Genomic DNA, 23,339 nt, shown 5'->3' on the forward strand with positions numbered 1-23,339 from the left:
CGATTCCCCTGAATTAACCGATCGAACGAATGCTTCTTCCAGGTCAATCGCAGCTCCTAGGCACGAACCAACAGCACAATCAAAACATCGGTAGTCAGTCGGTGAACCTTCAGCAAACTTGCAATAATAATAAGAACAACAATAACAACAACAACAATAACAACAACAACAACAACAACAACAACACGAACAGCACCAACAACAATCTGATCGTCTCTGGACACAACTTCAGCCCGGACGGTTTGTCGCAGAATCTTCGAGTCCACCATCAACAGCAACCTCAAACCCAGCAGCAGCAGCAGCAGCAGCAGCAGCAGCAGCAGCAGCAACAGCAACAACAGCATGGGAACGTTCAGCAGAAGCAGCACAGCATCGGTTCGTCGACGTCCAGCTTGGGCACGACCGTGTCCATCACGCAGACCCAGAACCATCGGAACCTTCAGACTCATCAGAAGCCGGTGTCCAGTGTAGCTCCGAGTTTCTCGGTCAAGTCGCAGATCTATCAGACCTCCTCGACGAAGATCCATCCGGTGATGCCGCAGACGTTGAGCCTGATAGGCCGCGGGCACGCGAACGCCCAGAACTTCGTCGGTCTGAGTAGCCAGAATCCTGCTCAACAGCAGTCGGGTCAGTCGATTCCCAGCAATCAGCAATCTTCCAACCAGGATCAGCAAACGTACACTTCGAGGCACAACTACCCGGGCATCCAGCATTCCACTCAAGCCAACACCCACGTGTCCTCTTCCGTGGCCTATCAGACGCAGAACTCGCCGAACCTGGCGTCGACCGTTCACACCTCGTCCACCGGGATCAACTTCGGCAATCCGGTGCAGAGGTACCAGGCCCAGACTCAGCCGTTGTCCAGCCCAGCGTCCGCGAGCGTCGAGCAGACCGACAAGATGAAGTTCGAGGGCAAGAGCCAGGAGAAGTTCGAGCACTCGCTGCCGAACAAGCAGGAGCAGCAGAGGTACGAGCCCAATCAGTTCAAGTACGACCCCCATCAGATGAAGTACGACCAGCATCCGAAGTACGAGCACGGCAAGTACGATCAGACCGGCCAGCCGACGAAGCTGTACGATCAGTCGGGCAAACACGAGCCGCCGGCCGGTCAGACGACGGGCAAGTACGACAACGCGAAGCTGGACCAAGGAAAGTACGAGGCCGGGCAGACGAAACACGAGCCGCATCACGTGCTCAAGTACGATCCCAATCAGAATACTCAGCAGTACGGCAAACACGATCAGCACGAGGTCAGGCCGTCCGTAAAGTACGAGCTGAACACCGCGTTCAAGCACGACTCGTCGAGCAAGTACGAGCCGCCCGGGCAGCCGTTCAAGCAGCAGGAGCCGGGCAAGTTCGAGAACAATCAGACCAAGTACGAGCAGGGCTCCGCGGCGAAGCACGAGCACAATGGGAAGTTCGAGATCCCCGCGAAAATGGCGGAAAAGCCGCTCGAGTTCGAGAGGCTGAAGAACGAGAGCGAGAGGAAGAGTCTGGCGGAGATACGGGGCGAGGACAAGACCAAGCCTGCTCTACCCCCGAAACCCAGCAAGCCTAATCCTCCGCCGAGATTGACACACCACGAGAAGGTGGATACCTCCGCGGACGGGATCGCCGATTGCAAGAACAGTATGGGAATCGGTCCAAGGTTCGTATGCCCGTCAACGATTGGTCCCTTCTTCTTGCAGGTTCGGGTACGTCGACCTTTTCGAAATTACGTCTCGAGCGGATTTCGTCGAAATTAGCCAGTCGAGTGTTCGGGATCCTAGGGAAAGGAAGGATCGATCGGCGCGGATGGAAGCGAACGGCAAAGGTTTCGGGCACAGGATGACAACACGATTTTACCGGGTTAATTATAAATGTTAATTAGTCCGTGATCGATTTGGCCGGTGAATCGAAGAAGCCTGTCACGAATAAAAGACACCGAAATAGAACGAGTGCTGTGTGCCGCGGAGACAACAGCTTTTAGTACTCGCGAGCTCCTCGATCGATCGAGGCCTTGTTTTCTGATCGGCTTTTTGGTGACGCGCGCGCGCGCTCCCCTTCCGTTCGGATTTAGTTTTTTTCACTCAAACGGGGCCCATTCGGACGCGTTTCCTCGCGCGGCGAACGCTAGAGATTCGAGAGATTATCCCGACTCGACTTTGAACGGTTCGAAAATATTCAACCGGGGAACGTTCGATAGGAAACTGGAATTTATTGTATGTATTCGTTGAATTCGCGTCGATCGTCGGGAGAGCATTGTTGTACATTGTAGAACGAAGTATCTCGCGTTAACGATCGCACAAAATTCTCTGCAGGACGGAGAAGGAGGAAGACGTGCCACCGATCCCGACGTCGGAGCCCCCGGAATCCCCAACGGAGACGCCGTTCGGCAACCACCAGATCATCAAAGCCAGACCGCTGACCCTGAAGAAAGCTCCGATCTCCGAGCAGCCGAAACTCCGTTACGCCAAGTCGAATGTCCACGTGTCGATAAACCGGCGAATCGAAATGCCTCCAGCGTTCCTCTTCCCGGAGACCGAGATCCCGGCGGATCTGATGCAAACCGAGCAACAACAGCAGCAGCAGCAGCAGCAACAACAGCAACAACAACAGCAGCAGCAGCAACAACAGCAACAACAGCAGCAGCAGCAACAGCAACAACAACAGCAGCAGCAGCAACAACAACAACAGCCGCAACAGCAGCCGCAGATAATCGATACAACGGACAATTGCAAAAAGAGCATCGTCGAGGACGTGATCAGCAATGAAAAGTTAGAGGAGTCGGACATCATCGACGCGCTGAACGTGATCAACATCGAGGACAAAGCGAAAGCGCAGAAGGATTCGGAGAGAAGGACAGAGTTGGACGTGGACGGAAAGGGGAACGAGGTGATGAGGAGGAAGAAGGGGAACCTGAAGTCCAGCACGGGGAAGGCGAACCTCTCGAGGCGAGTGTCCTTTGATCCTCTGGCTCTCCTGCTGGATGCCAGTCTCGAGGGTGAGCTCGAGTTAGTGAAGAAGACCGCTAAAGAGGTCGCTAATCCCAGTTCGGCCAACGACGAGGGAATCACCGCGCTACACAACGCCATTTGCGCCGGTCACCTGGAGATCGTCAAGTTCCTCGTCGAGTTCGGATGCGACGTGAACGCCCAGGACAGCGACGGATGGTAAAATATCGCTTGGACAAGTTGACAAGTGTCTTCTCGTTGTATATAGATGCGCGTATATTGTATTATATTATATATATATATATATATATATATATATATATATATATATATATATATGTGTGTTTTAATTGCGATGTGTCGCGTAGGACGCCGCTTCACTGCGCCGCGAGCTGCAACAACCTGTCGATGGTGAGATTCTTGGTCGAGCACGGAGCCTGCATCTTTGCCACCACCCTCTCCGACCACGAAACCGCCGCGGAAAAGTGCGAGGAGGACGAGGAAGGCTTCGACGGTTGCTCCGAATACTTATACAGTTGGTGTTTAGCGACAATGAACCTTTGAATTGCACCCGTGGATTCGTTCGTTTAACGAGAACCTTTCGCTCGCAGGTGTTCAAGAGAAGCTGGGCATCATGAACAACGGGCAAGTGTACGCGGTGTTCGACTACGAAGCGCAGCACAGCGACGAGCTGACCTTGAAGAACGGGGATTCCCTGGTGGTGCTCCGGAAAGGCGACGACAACGAGAGGGAATGGTGGTGGAGCAAGCTGGGCCACAAAGAAGGCTACGTGCCCCGAAATTTACTCGGCGTAAGTTGCCAGTCCTTCTTCTCGAAGGGTTCGAAATATAAACAAACAATCATCCGGATTAGCCTGTTATTTATTCGGGACCGTTCCGCGGGCAATACGTCATTCACGGTACCACGAGTATTATGAATGGCGAACGAATAAAGACGCGTAATCCCTCTTTCCCAGTTGATTGGGGATTAACCGAGAATCTGTTTTGTAGGACGAAATAACAGGATTGATTATTCTCGCGTGTATTTCAGTTGTATCCGAGGGTGCAGCCGGCGAAGGTGGATTGAAGAGGAGCGCGTCAGCTCGAAATAATCCGATGATTGATCATTACCACAGTATTCGATTCGCAGCTTTATCTCGTTAAGTATCATAGTTGCATCGTCGTCGCATTACCAACGTTCTATCTTTATTTAATCGCGTCCCATTGTCATCCGAAACGAAACGAAACGAAACGAAACGAACCGAGCGGGACGAGATACGCTCCTCCTCGACGTGTAGGTTTCATTTCTTTTTTATGTTTTGTAAGACAAAACCGGTTAACTGCTAATGAGCCCGGAGCATGGGGTTATCGTAAGTTATTCTCGTTGAAACGCATGCGTTAGGGCGTCGACCAATAAAAATTGTCGCGGTGTTCAGCGACGAGGAACAGCGACGAGAGCCAGCTGAACGTTTCAAAGGATCAAAGAAAAATTACGATTAAATACGATGTAACCGAAAGCTTAGGAAATTACGAATTAGTGTTCGCGCGCTCGCACACCACACACACGCCCACACACCACACACACGCCCACACATCATATACACACACACACACACACACACACGCGCGGTTCGTGTTAAAAGTATTCGCGCTCGGTGTTCCGAAGAGGATCAAGCCAATTCCGTGTCCGTCGAAGGAAAGGTAAGATGCAGCTCGTAAACGTATCGCGAGAATCGTTCGTGTCCCGCGCGTTAGTCAGTTCCTTTGACGAAACAGTACAAAAAGAAAGAAACTCCAGTTTTCCCCCATCCCTCGGTCCTTGGGAATTTCGGTTGTTGGGTCGGCGACTCGTGCAGCTCGCGATCGAAGCGTTCACGTTTAATATCCATGATTTCAGCGTCACGTCGCACCGGGCAACGATCGCTTGAGAAGTTCCTCTCGCCGATCATCACCGCCGATGATCGGCTCCGCCGACTGCACGGGCATCACCGTCAAATAAATCGTGAGAGAAGGGTATCGTTTGATCCTCGACGCTATGAATTTTCGTCGGTTCCAGGAGGAACTTTTCGAACGGTCCCTCGACGCCCCTAGCCTTTTTATTTCACGCGTACTTAACGTTTGATTTGTTTCACCTAAATGAGCCCGTTTAGATGAAGTCAGATTATTGTTGCGGATTATTGTTACGTTTGTTCGTCAGCAGCGAAATTTTCCAAATCCGACCGAGATGATATCGGATTTCGAAAATGTTCCTAACGATCGATAATGTAATCTCGCCGATCGGACGGCTGTAGACGGTCCGGGAGCGAACGGAGAGGATACGCGCGCGCGATTCGCGGTTCGCGAACACGGGATCCCTCGGGGGTGTCCCGTTAACGAATCGACACGACACGCGACTAGAATTGTATAATTGATAATTATCAGCCAGGCCAGATTCGAATGACTCGCGGTCAGACAGGTCCTGAGCGCATCTTGTTGTACCGTTTAAGGAATGTACAGGTGAATGAATGTAACCGCGCTCAGAACGTTTCTGACGTGTTTACCCGTAAATAAAGTATGTGCCTTTCAGAAGTAATAATGGATATATTATGTAAGAATGCATGATATATTATGACGAATAAATTGTTTTTAATAGAAAATCATTACAAAATATCGTTTATTGTTGTGGAAAAATACATACGAACAGAGTGATACATTGATCGATAATCGAGGGTAAGTAATCGCCCGGTTACTTTTTAGCAAAAATACTTTCGAGGTACAATAATATATAAAAAATATACTAAAAATCTCGTATAAATATCCTAAAATAGGAAAGAACACGTCCACCACGAACTACATAAAATAAGGCACTAACAGTTACGCGCGTCCAAAATAAATAACATTTTACTGGGAGTACATGGGATGCTTTTCAAGCGATGCATCTTTGTCCAATAATGTTAATCAATAATGTTATAAAACGAGCTAAGCATGAAAATTAAATACCCTTATGTCTAAGTTAATACCATTCCAAAAAAAATATCATAGTGTACTTGGAAAGCTGCTGTTAAAATCATTCATGGGTCTCCATATGACGTGTATCAGAGTTAAAAATATGTATATATTAAAAATATATATATATATATATATATATGTATATGTATATAGATAACATGATAAGACTTGTAATACGTATGGCCTCTCGTGTTCTTAATGTTAACGATATAAGAGAATACTTAAGTGTCATTTTTTTTTTTCCTTTGTAGAAGAAAATACTTATAGTTTAGTTGTGTTTTGCCTCGTTTATTAACTGCAAACATATCTTTATATCTTCACAATCGGTGACCATCGCGTGAAGCCTGAAAAATATTTTACTTTAGCCGCTACTGCATCGACGAAATATCTAATTAACGATCCTTTTTCTAGTTATACCTGTCGCTGAACATATCCATCACAGGTCTAGTGAAATTCCCCCTTTTCAGAGCTTGGAGACAGAAATGTGTCAAGTATTTAAAACATTTGTTAGCCATGTCGCAAAGTTCCTCATTGTCGCATTTCAATATTTGTTTCACGATATTCCATGTTGCGTACACGTATTGCATTACCGATGTCCAATGCTGAGATTCCACCAATCTTTTCCCCTGATCTATAACAGCTTTCTACGCAAAACCAAGTCATCGTTAGTAATGAATTAAAGAAGAATGGTTTGAAACCAACGAGGATATAATTAAACAGAAAGAAAGGGGACTGTGTATAGAATAAAAACTGCACCTGAAAAACATCTAAATGAAAGTGAGTATTATTATTAGAAGAGTCATCCAGTTTAGACGACATCAAGCTGATATGAATGTTTTGTTTCAAACTATTTAAAGTATCGACTAATGGTTGCACATCGGCTATAGGCATTTTCTTTAACAGAATATTATGTAATTTTTCTCCCTCGGGTAGACCGCTTTCTTCTTGCATAGCAACCACGTCCATTATCAGTGCCACTAACTGATCCCGACTAAGGCCTCTCAAACCGCTCGCCAAGTTCCCATTGAATTGTGTCAGCGAATTACTGTTGGCCGAGGACAATTGTGACTTTTTCTTTTTCTCCGGTGTCGCGAATTGAGTCTCATTGGGGTTACCCAAAGAGAGCCTCTTTCTGGGTGTACTTCTTAATAGCATGCTGGTTGTTTTCGTCGGACTTTTAACAGGAGTACGATCCCTGGAACTCAAACTGCGATCGATTAACTTAGACTGCTCTCTGTACAATTCCTTTAAGAAGATCATCGGTGATATCTATTTAAAAAAGCTTACTTGAAGAGGCTGTTTCGTTTACACGTATCAAGATCAGGTGACCAGACTATAGTTTTACGACGACGTCCTCGCTTCTGTATAACCAATTCGTCAGGACTAGGCGCAGGACTCCAAGAATCAGAGCCGTGCCGGCTATTTAAAAAGTTGTCCATTGCATTCACTTCGGTTGAAACGGTCTCCCCTAGAACACGCCAAGTGAAACTATAGAAAACAAACAGGGGACGCGTCGATGACACAGAGACTCTCGGAAACACACCAGGCGACGAATTGTTGACAGGAATCACTGCTAAAGCTTGCCTAGAAGACCTCCGACGGGTTCCTTCGGGTCTTCGGAGAAAGTCTCTCCTTGTTGGAGTATTCATTGTTCACGAGAAACCGAAAACGTTCGATCAGTGTACGAGATACCGCTCGCTTTCCTCGGATGAAGCTTATGTTTCGGTGACACGTGAAACGTCAATCACAGTTTTCGACGCGAAATCTACTTTTATCGCTTGTGCATATTTCATCAGTAGACTGAATGGAATATGTTACCTAGAAATCCATTTAAATAACACACGCGGCCTCACAAAATAAATGCAACAACATGGAAAAAACGATCACAAGAACGCGTCAAACACTACGCCAAGAACAGCAGCAAAAATGGCGGGAAGGAGCGTGATTGGGTCCTCCCAGTAGCCATACAAGTGGAACCTGTTGCGTTCTCAACGAATGGACCACCATTAGATAAATACACTCATAGCGTCGCTACAGCCACTGCTGCGTGTAGAATTTTTTCGCTATTAAAGTGCAAATAATATGCTAATGATCAAAGATCATCAATTCATTAGCTATGAAATCTATTCGTCATTGGGAGAGTCATTCACACTGAATACTTCTAATAAATATGTATATAATAATATCCATAAAGAGTAATTCATGCTGTTTATTTTGTAAAATATTGTGCAAATTATCAGTGCAATGTTGACTTCTACAATGCGCAATCGAAGCTTTTCCTTGCCTAAGTAATGGGTAAGACAAGGACAGAGAATTTTGGTAGACAGCGACAGCTTCGCCATCTAGCGGTCAACGTTATGAAGGTATTTCCTGAAAACCCATATGGAGAACAAGGAAAGATCCATGGGTGCGAGAAGGACGGAGATAGCATCTTGGCGCGACACCTACAAAAAGAACGCTGAAACTTCTAGCCAAATAGTATCAGCTTATCACCGCCAGATGGAGACTGGTAGCGTAGATTGTTAGCGCCACCTATGAACGTATGGCTGAAACTTCTCGACAAATAGTATCAGCTTGTCTCCGCCAGGTGGAGACGGGTAGCGAAAATTGTTACCGCCACCTATGAACGAATCGGTGAAACTTCTCGTCAAATAATAGAAGTTTCAATCCACTAGGTGGCGCAGCCAATCAACCAGATTTGTCCTCCTCACTCCCATGAAAGTTTCCTTGTTTTTCCTTGTCACGACTAGTGGTACCACCTAGCGGAGACGGACTGCGACTATTTGGCTAGAAGTTTCAGTGCCTTCCACACAGGTGGCGCAATAACCCAGCAAATGGACTGACTAGGAAAAGTATGTGCAAGAGTGTAGGACAGAGGTAATCCATCTTCTGGTACCACCTAGCGGAAAACGCCGCTACTATTTTGATATAAATTCGTTGGTCTCTCACGGCTTCTCTCATTCCGATTCCGGACGTCGCACGGAACGGTTCGTGAGGTTTTTTAGATCGATTCGGGGCGTCTCTCGTGGGGTTTTGTTACTCCGTTTCCGGGGGCCTGTCGTGAGGGTCTCAGGGGGTTTCACAAGAAGATTCCAGATGTTGCTCGCGGCTGTTACAGGTGATTTAAATCAATGATGGCAGCCAATCTAAATGGGCCTCACAGCATTCGTATTTACAGATTCCTGAGTGGCCGTAAAAATCATGAAAAGCTCTTAAGCTTGCATGCCACGGCGATCACCTTAAAAAGGTTCGCAGGTCTCCAATCCATAAATCTTTTACAACCCACAGAAATAGCTAAAAGGTCGAAAGCATGAAAATATCGATTTTTTGGTATTAATCCCTCCCAAAAATGGCTCAAAAGCTCGCAGAGTTAAATTCTGCGAGGCTCAAACTAAAAAAGCTTAAAATTAAACTCTCTAGGAATTGATGCTCTCCCAAAAAATGGCTCAAAAGCTCGCAGCGTTAAAATTGCGTAGCTCAAACTAAAACAGCTCAAAAATTAACTCTCTACGAAGTTAAGCTCTTCCAAAAGTGGCTCAAAAGCTCGCGGGCTTTAAAATGCGTAAGGCTCAAACTAAAAAAGCTCAAATTTAAAACCTTTACGAAATTGTGAATCCCCGAAAATAGCTCAAAAGCTCGCAGGTTTAATTTTGCAAGGCTCAAACTAAAAAACATTGAAATTAAGCTCCATGCTGAATTTAACTCTCCCAAAACTGGCTCAAAAGCTCAATTTTTCGTCTTTGATCCTCGCATCTGTGCATCGTGCTTTTGAGCCATCTTTGGGAGTGATTAATTTCGTAGAGTTGTTTTTTGAGCTTTTTTAGTTTGAGTCACACAAATTTAACGCTGCGAGCTTTTGAGCCATTTTTTGGAGAGCATCAATTCCTAGAGGGTTCAATTTTAAGCTTTTTTAGTTTGAGCCTCGCAAATATAACTCTGCGAGCTTTTGAGCCATTTTTGGGAGAGCATCAATTCCTAGAGAGTTCAATTTCAAGCTTTTTTAGTTTGAGCCTTACGCATTTTAAAGCTCGCGAGCTTTTGAGCCACTTATGGAAGTGCTTAACTTCGTAGAGAGTTTAATTTTTGAGCTTTTTTAGTTTGAGCAACGCAATTTTTAACGCTGCGAGCTTTTGAGCCATTTTTTGGGAGAGCATCAATTCCTAGAGAGTTACATTTTAAGCTTTTTTAGTTTGAGCCTCGCAAATTTTAACTCCGCGAGCTTTTGAGCCATCTTTGGGAGTGATTAATTTCGTAGAGAGTTAATTTTTGAGCTTTCTTAGTTTGAGCAACGCAATTTTTAACGCTGCGAGCTTTTGAGCCATTTTTGGGAGAGCATCAATTCCGTGAGAGTTACATTTTAAGCTTTTTTAGTTTGAGCCTCGCAAATTTTAACTCTGCGAGCTTTTGAGCCATCTTTGGGAGTGATTAATTTCGTAGAGAGTTAATTTTTGAGCTTTTTTAGTTTGAGCAACGCAATTTTTAACGCTGCGAGCTTTTGAGCCATTTTTGGGAGAGCATCAATTCCTAGAGAGTTACATTTTAAGCTTTTTTAGTTTGAGCCTCGCAAATGTTAACTCTGCGAGCTTTTGAGCCATCTTTGGGAGTGATTAATTTCGTAGAGAGTTAATTTTTGAGCTTTTTTAGTTTGAGCAACGCAATTTTTAACGCTGCGAGCTTTTGAGCCATTTTTGGGAGAGCATCAATTCCTAGAGAGTTACATTTTAAGCTTTTTTAGTTTGAGCCTCGCAAATTTTAACTCTGCGAGCTTTTGAGCCATTTTTGGGAGAGCTTAATTCTGCAGAGAGTTAATTTTTGAGCTTTTTTAGTTTGAGCCACGCAAAATTAAACTCTGCGAGCTTTTGAGCCTTTTTTGGGAGGGATTAATACCAAAAAACCGATATTTTCATGCTTTCGACCTTTTAGCTATTTCTGTGGGTTGTAAAAGATTTATGGATTGGAGACCTGCGAACCTTTTTAAGGTGATCGCCGTGGCATGCAAGCTTAAGAGCTTTTCATGGTTTTTGCGGCCACTCAGGAATATGTAAATACGAATGCTGTGAGGCCCATTTAGATTGGCTGCCATCATTGATTTAAATCACCTGTAACAGCCGCGAGCAACATCTGGAATCTTCTTGTGAAACCCCCTGAGACCCTCACGACAGGCCCCCGGAAACGGAGTAACAAAACCCCACGAGAGACGCCCCGAATCGATCTAAAAAACCTCACGAACCGTTCCGTGCGACGTCCGGAATCGGAATGAGAGAAGCCGTGAGAGACCAACGAATTTATATCGAAATAGTACCGGCGTTTTCCGCTAGGTGGTACCAGAAGATGGATTACCTCTGTCCTACACTCTTGCATATACTTTTTCTTGTCTGTCCAAGTGCTAGGTTGTTGCGCCACCTATGTGGAAGGCACTGAAACTTCTAGCCAAATAGTCGCAGTCCGTCTCCGCTAGGTGGTACCACTAGTCGTGACAAGGAAAGACAAGGTATTATTTATGGGAGAGAGAAGGACAAACCTAGTTGATCCGCTGCGCCACCTAGTGGAATGAAGCTTGTATTATTTGGCGAGGAGTTTCAGCTATCCGGTCATAGGTGGCGCTATCAGTACTCAGAAGTTCAGACGAGGATGGATATGTTGTCCCCACCTGGCGGAGACAAGCTGATACAATTTGTCGAGAAGTTTCAGCCATACGTTCATAGGTGGCGCCAACAATCTTCGCCACCAGTCTCCATCTGGCGGAGATAAGCTGATACTATTTGGCTAGAAGTTTCAGCGTTCTCTTTGTAGGTGTCGCGCCAAGATGCTATCTCCGTCCTTCTCGCACCCATGGATCTTTCCTTGTTTTCCATATGGGTTTTCAGGAAATACCTTCATAACCTTGACCGCTAGATGGCGAAGCTGTCGCTGCCTACTAAAATTCTCTGTCCTTGTCTTATCCATTACGAAGATGTGGAAAACGTTTGGCGGGTAAGGATAACCGGGTTTTGATAATGGATCGTTGAAGATGTAAAATCGTTTGTTAAAAGTTATGGCTAACCGAAAAAGTTCAAACAGACGATCTTCCAAGTATAGTAAAGGCAGTGTTGGTTCCGACGTGTTAGATCCGAATACGGATATTTTGGGTGATGGTACGTACAGTTGGTGTATAATTATAGAGGTTAGGTATCTAATATTTTGAATTGTTACAATATTTATGTATATATATTTCAGAACAACCGTATTGGTGGAGAAATTTGGAAAATAATACAATAGCACGACCGTCTACAGATTCGACAGTTTATAATCAGACGAGTAGACGTTTGAATTCTGATTCGTCTATAAGAACCAGCAAAGTGGACGATGGCTGGTGGAAGATATTGGAAGGAACAACGCGTACTTCTAAATCCCTCTCAAAGAATAAAGATCAATTGAAAAATGGTACAACAGCTATGTCTATATTTACAATTTACTTGTTAGACGTCGAGGCTATAAAAATAATTCAAGGCAGTCGCTTCTATATAACGTTAATTAAGTTGTACGATTCGTTTCACTGATTTACTAATTGTTTTATGTTTCTTTCCTGCTTCCTGTGAATGTTCTGTTTATATCACTGTTTTATAAGGTTTTTCTTTCAAATAATAATAATGTCATTATCTTTATGGAACTTTAATCTGTCGTTAGATGCGGACAATCGTGTAACAACAATGTCAGAATCGGACGAGGAAACGATAATTGCGAAAAGGAAACCTCAACTACAGACCAAAGCTAGGAAGACTCAAACCAACGCATTCTTGAATGCTTTGAACGACTCCAAGGATGAAACTTTACCGAAATCCAACTCTGCAATTCGGAGGAATACTTCTTCACGCGAATCTGCGTCAGTAAATCACATGCCCAGCGATGCTAAACATTCGAACAAAAGCACGGAATTAAATTTAAGTTCGAGTTACAGTTCGAGCGATATCGTGAAGACGAAGCCTAAAATATTTCGAAACAGACAGAGAACCGGTAACGAAAACGCGTTCGGCGATGTATTAAAAGAGAACAAGGAAAAGACACTGTCAACAAGGAAATCAATAAGAATATCGTCGGTGGACGCGACAGGACCATCGTCCGAGACGAAACTTCCGGTCGCAGCCAACTCGCCTGTGATTGCGCCAGGAGATGCGAGTAAATTACCCTTGCTATCGGAGAACGATCCGGATCTCTCAAACATCTCGATACCAAAAGCCTCGAGCACGCAGCTCGGGACCAGTGCTTTCTCTCAACAAGACAGCACGAAGGACAGTAACAACAGCGACACGGAGCACATCGTACTGAAGCCCAAGTTGAAACTGTTGAAGCGTCGCGGTAGACTCACGGAGCAAAATGCTTTCGAAAAAGTCATCGACGAAGAGACGTCTGACCGAGACAAAGAAGATCACGACGCTCGCGAATCAGCAAAAAAGGAGGCTACGCTACTTCCGGAAGAGGACAAGCCTGTCGACGCGAAAGTAACCAGCAACGCAGCCAAGAACGACTTGGACACATCCAGCGACACATCGGACACGAGTTCCAGCTTTCGCCGACCCTCGAGGTTGAAGTCCAAGTTCTTGAACAGACCTCGAAGGAGTCCGAGGAAGAATCCTTTCCAGAGGATTCTCGAAACGAGCGAAGACTCTACTGCGGATCTCTCCAAGAACTCTAGAAAGAGCAACCTGACGATAGAGAATGTGAAGAATGCACAGGCGCAGAACAGACGCAGCAGTAGTGGCTTGGGTTCCCAGGAAGCGCGCTCGAGAAGCTCAAGGATCTCGGAAGTGAGCGATGTCGAGATAATAGGAAACATTCCCGATCAAACTTCGCGTTCTTCCAAAGATGAAGGTTCAAAGTATGGAAGCGTCAAAGATACCAGTGTAAGAGATCCTGTCTCCACGGTGGAAGGTTCCAATGTCAGCGTCCATCGGAGAAGCGTTCCACCGAGTCAAGATGAAGCTGGATCGAAGGGAGACGATAAAAGTACATCGCGTGGAACGCGTGCATTACTGACTGACCACGAGGAAGAAGATGGCGCGGTCGTTCCACAAACACCAGCTAAATCGGCAGCGACTGATTCCCCGCTGACACGCGCGAAGGATGTTTCGAAGAGGCTGAGCGGAGAACCGAACGATGCACCGAATCCAGTAGAAACTTCGATACCGAGGCAAGCCAGGAACTCGAGAGGATTGCGCGAGAGACAGTCGACGAACGAAGGGAACGTAGAGGACGTCCAGAATAAGAGTTCGATCAGATCCGGAAGTAAAGCGACGTCGTCCGCGGTCGAATTGGATGATACAGATGACGTCGCGACGACCGCAGAACACAAGCGCCTCGACGGATCTCAAAAGCGACCGATGTCGACGGACGTTTCGTCCACTCCGCGGAGGAGAACCAGACGTTTGACCGACTCACGGACGCAGTTGACTCCGACGACTTCAAACAAAGAGGCAGCGGAGCGAGACGAGACCGGTCCAAGACGAAGCCGGAGTTTCGAGAAGCTTCAGAGGAAATCGTCGCTGCGCGTCGACGGTATCGAGAAGACTGAGGAATCGGTTCGAACTCCTTCGAAGAGGCAGAGCAAAGGTCAGGCACGAGAGGCAGGTGCAGCTGGCGAAGCAGAGAGTCCCACGCGGAGACGAAGCAACAGGTTCAGCGAGGTTGAGAAACAATCTACGTCGCGCGTCGCTGACGAAATGGAAAGAGCTCAAACGCCGAAGGGACGAGGCAGTAGTAGCAGTCGAACTGAGAAGCAAACGGCTCTAAATGCTTCCAACAAGGAGCTGAAGGAGATCGAGGACGCCTCGCCGAGACGGAGCAAGAGGTTCAGCGAGGTTGAGAAACAATCTACGTCGCGCGTCGCTGACGAAATGGAAAGAGCTCACACGCCGAAGGGACGAGGCAGAAGTAGCAGTCGAACTGAGAAGCAAACGGCTCCAAATGCTTCCAACAAGGAGCTGAAGGAGATCGAGGACGCCTCGCCGAGACGGAGCAAGAGGTTCAGCGAGGTTGAGAAGCAATCTACGTCGCGCGAAATGGAAAGAGCTCAAACGCCGAAGGGCCGAGGTAGAAGTAGCAGTCGAACTGAGAAGCAAACGGCTCCGAACGCTTCCGACAAGGAGCTGTGGGAGATCGAGAACTCCTCGCCGAGGCGGAGCAAGAGGCACAGCGAGGTTGAGAAGCAATCTACATCGCGCGTCGCTGACGAAACGGAAAGAGCTCAAACGCCAAAGGGCCGAGGCAGAAGTAGCAGTCGAACTGAGAAGCAAACGGCTCCGAATGCTTCCAAGGAGCTGAAGGAAATCGAGGACGCCTCGCCGAGACGGAGCAAGAGGCACAGCTCGATGAGCAGGTCGGCGCCGAGGGACGCGAGCGAAGCGATTGAAAGCGCTCAGACTCCGACGAAGTGGGACAGGAGCGTGAGCAAAACGCGGGAGCTGAGAATTTCGCTCGTCCCGATCGACAAGTCGCAGAAAACTGAGAGCGCCGCGCCGAGTCCGCGCAGGAGGTCCCATTCGATTAAAAGACGATCGCGAGTCGCCAGCGAATCCGAAGGCGCGCAGACTCCGAGGAGGCAGAGCAAAGTTGCGAGTAAAGCGCAAGCGAAAGAGGACGAGCAGGCCGAGGATGTCGAGCAGGAAAGAGGATCGAACGCGTCACTGCTCGCGAGAGGATCCGAGGCGCAAGCTGAAACGTCGTCGAGGAGCGCCAGAAATAGCCAGGCGCGAGAGCAAACGATCTCGCCGATCGTCGCTAACGAGAAGAAGTCGCCTGCGCGAAGCGACAAGAGTTCCGTGTCTCGGAAATTATCGTTCGTCACGAACGACTCCGAGAAGGAGGAATCTCCGTCGAAGCAGCACGCTCGGAGTGCGAGTCAGGAACACGAGCGGACAGTTTTGACCCCCGCGCGCGAGGAAGAACCGCGCGAAACTGAGACGACGTCTAGACGAAGCAACAGGTCCAGCATATTTAAAAGACTGCGCGTCTCGCGGGACTCCGACACGGAGGACGACGAACCTCCGCCCAAAAGGCTAACCGGAAGCACGAGTCACGCGCAGGAGCACAAGGTTTCGTGGATAGTGGAAGCAAGCGAATCTAGCGACGACGAGAACGCCGCGCCGAGTATGAAACAGAGATCCTTGTTCCTCTTCGACGATTCCGAGTCGGACGACTCGCTCGTTGAAACAGAGAAGGAAGACGGCGTTCGGAAGGGATCGGTCTCGCGTACGCCGAGCGAATTCGAGAAGCAACGCGTTCGAATTTCATCGTCGAGCGCGGATCGATCGAAGAGATTGGAGGAAACGAAACTCGAAGCGGAAGATGCGACCGAACGCGTTCGGAGCCCGCGGAAGTCTTCGTCGTCGCGAATCGTCGAAAAAGTCGTCGAAACTCCGCAGTCTCAGCAAGCCAAATCTATTGCGATCTCGACACCGTCGAAACGATCGATACTGCGCACTCCGAGCGAGTCCAAAGACAAAGGACGAAGCAAGGTTGCTTCCGAAACGCGAAACAAAAGCATTACCGAACACGAAATAGCGGGAGGAACCGAAGAGGAGACTCCGATTAAGAACAAACGACGATCGACGTCGCGAATCGTGGCTGACGTTGAGAAAGTCGTCGAAGAAGCCTTCGAAACTCCGCAGTCTCAGTCAGCTAAACCTATTGCGATCTCGACACCGTCGAAACGATCGACGTCGCGAATCGTGCCCGACGTTGAGAAGGTCGCCGAAAACGTCTTCGAAACTCCGCAGTCTCAGCCAGTTAAACCCATAGCGATCTCAACACCGTCGAAACGATCGATGTTGCGCGCTCCGAGCGAGTCCAAAACGAAAGGACGAAGCGAGGTTGCTTCCGATACGCGAAACAAAAGCATGACCGAACACGAAATAGCGGGAGGAACCGAAGAGGAGACTCCGGTTAAGACTAGAGGACGATCGACGTCGCGAATCGTCAGCGAATCCGCGACAAAAACTTCTCTTACACGGAACAGAACCGCGAGCACAAATCGATTGTCCGGAACGCCAAGAAAGAGAACCAGAAGTTTAAATCCCGGTAGCGCGGCTGAGAGCAGCAGCGACGTCGACGAGCGGAAACGGTCGCCCTTGCGACTCGCCATCGAACGTGACGTCGAGAGAATTCAGTTTCCTTTGGTCGAGGCGAGCGAGCCAAATAAATCCCACGCGTTCTCTCCGATCGCGGATCTGGAACTGGAGGACCGAGCGGAGCCGAAGCGGAGATCGGAGAAGCAACCCGTCGCGAGCGTGCTCGTCGAGAACGAAAACGCGACGAGGAGTCATCGGGAGAGTGCGAATGAAACGGGAATTGGGAAAGAAAACGTGCCTGAAGCGAGAAAGGACGCGAGTTCGAGAAAGATCGGTTCAGATGTCGGAAGTTCGAACGTTCTGAGGAAAGTATCCGCTCCCAGCGCGTCGCAGAGTCCTCGCGTCGCGAAGCGGAAGGGCCTGGACAGGAACGCGATCTTGGCCAGGGTCAAAAGCCTCGCGACTGCGTCGGGGACTGCGAAGGGGCAACGAAACATCGAGGACTTCTTCAGGACGGACAAACCTAGGGAGCCGGCGTCCCAGATACTCGCCAACTCGCAGAAGATGGTGGAGATTCGGCGGAAACTGGAGGAGATGAAACAGCGAGACGTCGGCCAGGACGGGACGAGTAGAAGCGACGTCGTAAAGCAACCGTCTCGAGAAGAAGCGAGGAGGAAGCTTCAGAAGAAGCCGAGACCGAAGCAGCCAAGTTCAGCCGCGAAAGAGGTGAACAGAGCCTTTCTGGTGAACGGGCTGGTGTACAAGAAGCCTCGACTCCCTCGGCCCAGGAGGTGGATCACCGATCGACTTTATCGGTACCTTTGGAAGCTGATGGAACCGAAGTACAAGATGGAGACTAGAGTGGTCTCGGAGAGGTTCGTTCGCCACTTGACGGACACAACGAAGCTCATCGAGAAACAGAAGTCGTATCTGCAGTACAAGGCGGAGCTGCACGCTCTGATGAAGGAAATGGCGCGGCTGGGGATCGTGCGCACGCGTTGCGAGTTCTACAACTTCTGCCACGACTTTCTCCCGTACGACCTCCGCGTGAAAATGGTGCCTATGCTGCTGCCGGGCAACAGGAGGAACATCCCCTTCGAAGCGAGCAAGCTGCACGAGCCCATTCTGCGTGCGCGTTGAATCTTTCTATTTTTCAGTATTTTTTACTTTATTTTGAACCGCGTCGAAGGAGAATCTGATCCGGTTTTTCGTTTAAGATAGGAATTACAGTTGATGAAATAACGTGTGGTCGCGCGGATGTAGTATTTACTGGGATAAATATTAGCGATTAGACGTAAGTGTACAGTGTACTTTAAGGGACTCAATTTTCTACTTGTTTCTCGCCGTTTGTACCAGATGTAAATCAAGATTTTCTAATAAAACCCTTGTATGTACCTAATGCGTTCCATTCGATCGACCGAGTCCTGCGTGCGAGTTCCCGTTCGAAGCGTTTCCCACGCCTGGGCGGATTAACGTTGACTGCCCTTTTCCGACGGCCATCGGGGATACCCATTATCGAACAACAGAAAGTTCACGCGAGTTTCCGCGTGTCGAACTTTTCCCATTTCGCGAAAGGTGTATCGGAAGGTGGACGCGTGACGGAAATCCGAGCGGCGGTTTTATAAATATTTGCCAGAGATCGAGCGGCGGATTGACGCAACGAGCGATACGTGACGGTGAAAAGAACTCCCCGAGATTAGTCGGTTGAGCAACATTGTTACCGCGACTTTTGACCCTCGTTCGAACAAACAGATCTTCCGTCGCAGGATTATTCTTTTCCGCCCCCGCGCGTCATACTTTGCGCTTCTATTTCACCATGGTTTATCAATCTCGGAGTCCGCGTTCATCGTTCGCGCAATCAGTTTCAGTTACGATGCTCGTACGTTCGTCGCGAACTCGAGACGTAAGGAAAATATACCAGGAAAATTGGAAAGGCCGAGAAAGCGAACGCTGTTTCCCGCAGGGCGAGACGAAGCGAGGGGTGAGTAACTTGTAGCCAAAAAGCGAGAGCGCGGAGGGTCGTCCCGGTGCTCGGCGAACCGCATCGATTAACCAAACGAATTTCGCCGAGTCTCGTTTGAAGTTTAATCTCTAATGGAACGGCCGTCGCAATTAGGCGAGACTTATTTCCTCGCGCACCACCTACCCGGTAATGTTTGAACGAGCATTTGCGGACACGTGGCGAGCGCACGCGGCGCGCGGCGCGCGGCGCGCAGCACGCGTCCCTCGTTACTCGATCGGCGTCGCCGATTGTTTCCCTCGCAAGCGATTAAGTTTCGTTCCCATCGCCGCTGGCCAATCGCGTCCGATGAAACCGCGGTTTCGCTTTCGCGCGTTAACACTTTGACTGGCGAGCAATCGCTCGTCGAAACGATTTTCTTTGTTCGACGGAAACTAAAAGGTCAAGATCCTTCGTAACGATTGCTCCGCGATCTTTCCTGTATCTCGCGCATCCAACGGACGTCGGTTCGTTCGATACGTCGAGAGGCGAGGTCGCGAACAAACGTAAACAAACGTAAATAAACGCGCGATCGCTCGAAACGCGTTTACGTCGCGTCTCGGATTCTACCATCCCGCTGTATGTCTAGGACACGACTGTGCGCCCGTATGTCCCTCGAGAAACGAAGTTGCCACGCGGAAACGTGGCTGTGGCGTCTCGTTGATCCTTTGGCCCGGCGACTCGTGACCTTATCGAAAAGGAAAGGGTAGCGAACAAAGACCGACCCGTCGGAGCCGCATTCCTTTCGCCAGGTATTCTCGCCGTACCACCCACCCCGGCCGCGAGCAACGAGCTATCGAACCAACAGTTTCGGGGCAAGAGCCACGAGCGAGAGGTACATACCCCGCTGACGTCATCGGTCGAATTGCTCGCCGCTGACGTAACTCGAATGACGGCATTGGGAAATTTCGCGCAACATCGCGAATTCTCGCGCGGCTCCTCGGTCGATTTCGCGCGCGGACCGATCGAAGAACGCGGAATCGAGGCGAGGGCGACGGGGTCGAGCGGAGGAGAGCGCTCTCCCGACGGACGAGTAGCCGATACATCGGCGTTCGTCGGGGCGAGGGAGCAACGAGCAAAGAGGGGGAGTAGCTCGAATGTTATGACAATTATGAGTTTTCCGTGGGCGAACAGAGGCGGCACGTGGCGACGCGCACCCGCCGAGAAAGACGCGAGCGAGCGAGCCGGGGGCCGCGTGAGAACGGCTCCGGTCACACGCGTTACGCCGCGCACGTGCGCGTCGCCCGAGTCCCGCGGACACGCGACCGGCACGCTCCGATTTTTCAATGAACGAGGCGCGCGTGCCCCCCGATCTCCGGCTTTTTTCAATTTCGCGATCGATCCGCCCCGGGCGAGATTCAGGCGTCGATACGGCGGAGCGTTCGCCTCGAAGCACGCTCAAGCCGTCGTTTATTTCTCGTTGCGCCGCGGCGAAGAAACTCGCGACGGTGCCTCGGGCCGCGAGCGAGTCTATAAATGATGAAGACGCGAGCGGCGTTCCAATTCGCGTCTTCAATTTTAGCCGCGACTGGAGCATTGCTTTTCCTCTTCGTTCTCCAGGCACGCGGAAGCTTTTCGACCGGCGGGATCGAAGGAACGGCTATCGGAGGATCCAGCTAGGGGCACGGATCGAAGCTGAACGGGGGGATGGTGCGCGAGAACGGGGAGGAGTACAACGCCGACGAGCACGACGACAGCTCTAAAGCTCTAGGGGTGGCACCAGGAGAAGAGGAGAACGAAGGGGAGGATCGGCGCGCAGCGTGCCGCGATAAGACCGGGCCGGCGTCCGAGGTGATAAATAGGGCAGCGCGGTGCTCCCGAGCGGTATTTCGTCGCGTGACACCGGTCCGTGCGCATCGATCCGACCGCGCCGAGCGTCGAGCTACGCTTCGCGGCCGCCACGAAAATCAATCCCGCGACGCGTTCAATTTCCTCGCCGAGGAACCGGGAGGAAAGAGGCTCCCGACTCGCGGAACCCAGGAGACACCCGCCGCGAGGAGGCCCGACGACATGCTGAAGAGATTGCTGAGCAAGTCCGGCCGCAGGCTGCTGCGGGTAAGACGACGCCGCCGATTATTCCCGAGCGTTTCGCGTACCCTCGTTTTCCGCGGCGCATACGTCGACCCAATTCCCTCAGGCTCGCGTAACGCACGCGTCGCCGACCTGGCCACACCGCACCTCCTTTCGAACTATATCTGTCAGACTATTCGGAGTTTCGCGGCGTCTGCTCGGAGTGTTACGGTGCGTTCGCAGCGGAGCCGCGATCGAAAACGCGATCGGGGCGACCGTGCTTTTCTTTTCGAGTGGAAGCGTTCGCGTTCGACGGCTGGTGCGTTTAGCGATATCGATTCACGAGACGGTTGACGCGTTTTCGATCCTCCGAGGGCCTTTCCGATATCGTTTCGAGGAAAACGCGTCCCTCAGCTTCCGCCGGCTTTCGTCGCGTAGCACGATTCCGACGAACGATTCGCGCTCGGCGCCGGCCGGACAGAACGCTCTTCCCCAATGCGATTCCGCGAGTAATCGGTCGGATCGAGGTGCCGCGACGCGTGGTCGCCCCGGCCCCCTCCCCGGTCTCGCGAAATTCGATCAACTATTCATACGGCTGGATAATTTTGACCGGCTCGACCTCGCTTAACATCGATTCGCTTAAGCCGGCGCCGCCGCTTCTTTCGAAACACGCGACTCTTGTCTCGAGCCGCGATCTCGAGTTCGCCGATTACCCGATACACCGTTGTTTCGTGTCCGCAGGCGATCAAGAAGCTGTCGACGAGGAGCCGGGAGGCGAAAAAGTCGCAGAACTTGACCTCTTGGCACTCGGCCATACCGGACCTCGAGACCGCCTCTCTGTCGTGGTCCCTGCCGTCCCTGGACTCGAAGAGCATCGACACGCTGACGACGTACGTCGCGGAGAACTCCGAGGACTGCGTCTCGTCGTGCTGCTACTGCGACGAGTACGAGGAGAACCAGAGGAACGAGAACATCGAGAACGAGATGATCGTGTAACGCTTCCTGCCCGCTCGTCCGCGATGGGACCTCCGTCTCGGACCGCTGGCGAGAATCGATTCCCCTCGAACGAGCGGGGAACCGGCAAACCGGAGGCTCGGATAACCGATGCCGAGCCGGGGACACGCGAACGCGAGGCTCCTCCCGCGCTCCGTTCCAAAGAGCACCCGCGGATTCCTTTATTTTTCGAGCAACGGAGGAGCCTCGCGAGAACCGGACCACGTCCGTCCTTCTTCGATCGACGCGGGCAGCGTTTACGCCGCGATCCCGAAAACCGCTGGCTGGTGTATTTATTTATTCGTGATCTCGTTTAGACCCGCAGTCGGCGTCGAAATCCTAGGCCGTACCAAATATCTGTCCACGAACGAGCAACGCGCGGATCCATCGCTCCCTCGCCGGTCTCGATCGTTTTTTAACGCGCGGGAACCGACGTTTCTTGGCTTCTCGAATGTCCGAAACATTGCGAAACAACGGGCTGAAACTGGTAGGATTTTTGGTAATCGATGCGATCGTCGAAATCGGCGAGGGAGCAGTCGGTCCGCGAGTCGGCTCCCGGAGATTCGTCGTACCTTTGTATCGAAAAGCAATGTCGACTACGCGCGTGGATGATCGTGTGCAATCGTGCGAGACCGTTCGAGCCAGACTAAAGAAATATTGTACATAACAGACGAACCGTTTCATCGTACGACGAATGCGTCTTCTTTCCCCCAGGCGTTGACCGCCGGCGAATCTACAACGAAACGATCAAACTCGCGACCGGACGTCCCCCGAGCGTTTACTGTTACGTTCTTTTCGACGTGCTCGACACACAATCGATGTTAGAGTTAGCTGACCACGACGAACCGAGAGAATGCGAAGACAAAGTGTGCACGCGTGCGAGAGAATGCGAGGAACATTGATGGAGGAGAAACCGCGGGTCGGATATATTCGACTTTTCTGCGCCGCGTCTCGTTTGCACTTTTTTGCTCAAACGTGTTTGTCCGTCGACGGGAGAGCGAGAGACGAAGAGAGCAGAGTGTTGCGTCTATTCGGGTATAGTCTGTAGAATTTCTATGTATATATATATATATGTTACACGAGCGTACGATGTATATAACAAAACGACGACGAAGCCGACCACGACGGATGAACGCGACGTCGCGGGCGTCTCGATCATATTTTCACTGTATGTCCGACGAGGCTGTGACTTTCTAATGGATGCGCGATTGTCGTGAATAAAATAGTTTTATCGACCGACTCCTGTGTTCTCCATGACCCCTGTGTGTTACCGTACCTCGACTTTCGATCCGCCGCGATCACGCGGTTGTTCAACGATTGCGTCCGAGGCGCCGTTCGCCAAGCCGAACCGTCGACTTGCCAAATGAGTCTCGAA

At 50.0% G+C, this 23,339-nt stretch overlaps 4 protein-coding genes across 10 annotated transcripts in view; 3 read left to right on the top strand and 1 right to left on the bottom strand.

Moving 5' to 3' along the window:
• LOC116433621 (uncharacterized) overlaps positions 1-5,590 on the top strand; it is a 114,423-nt gene extending 108,833 nt beyond the window's left edge. For all 7 annotated transcript variants that reach the window (XM_076372488.1, XM_076372487.1, XM_076372485.1 and 4 more), the window contains 5 exons: positions 43-1,648; positions 2,301-3,152; positions 3,302-3,468; positions 3,545-3,744; positions 3,984-5,590. In XM_076372488.1, the coding sequence (XP_076228603.1) occupies positions 43-1,648; positions 2,301-3,152; positions 3,302-3,468; positions 3,545-3,744; positions 3,984-4,019 (2,861 nt within the window). In that variant the 3' untranslated portion in view covers positions 4,020-5,590. The remainder of the gene's footprint in view (positions 1-42; positions 1,649-2,300; positions 3,153-3,301; positions 3,469-3,544; positions 3,745-3,983) is intronic.
• LOC116433620 (uncharacterized) lies at positions 5,552-8,152 on the bottom strand. Its single transcript, XM_031991878.2, has 5 exons — positions 7,464-8,152; positions 7,208-7,388; positions 6,677-7,127; positions 6,338-6,564; positions 5,552-6,264 (listed from the first exon to the last, which is right to left on the bottom strand). The coding sequence occupies exons 1-5, from the start codon at positions 7,567-7,569 to the stop codon at positions 6,189-6,191; spliced, it is 1,041 nt and encodes a 346-aa protein (XP_031847738.1). The 5' UTR covers positions 7,570-8,152; the 3' UTR covers positions 5,552-6,188.
• A 3,671-nt stretch (positions 8,153-11,823) lies between these two features.
• On the top strand, positions 11,824-18,341 carry LOC116433626 (uncharacterized). The gene is made up of 3 exons (XM_031991893.2): positions 11,824-12,054; positions 12,137-12,343; positions 12,587-18,341. Exons 1-3 carry the CDS (start codon positions 11,955-11,957, stop codon positions 18,100-18,102), a joined length of 5,823 nt encoding a protein of 1,940 aa, XP_031847753.2. The 5' UTR covers positions 11,824-11,954; the 3' UTR covers positions 18,103-18,341.
• Positions 18,342-20,730: 2,389 nt separating this feature from the next.
• On the top strand, positions 20,731-23,203 carry LOC116433638 (uncharacterized). Its single transcript, XM_031991923.2, has 2 exons — positions 20,731-21,016; positions 21,713-23,203. The coding sequence occupies exons 1-2, from the start codon at positions 20,972-20,974 to the stop codon at positions 21,965-21,967; spliced, it is 300 nt and encodes a 99-aa protein (XP_031847783.1). The 5' UTR covers positions 20,731-20,971; the 3' UTR covers positions 21,968-23,203.
• Positions 23,204-23,339: the final 136 nt, after the last annotated feature.

The sequence above is a fragment of the Nomia melanderi genome, chromosome 12 (genome assembly GCF_051020985.1).
Source record: "Nomia melanderi isolate GNS246 chromosome 12, iyNomMela1, whole genome shotgun sequence".
Taxonomy (NCBI): Eukaryota; Metazoa; Arthropoda; class Insecta; order Hymenoptera; family Halictidae; genus Nomia; species Nomia melanderi.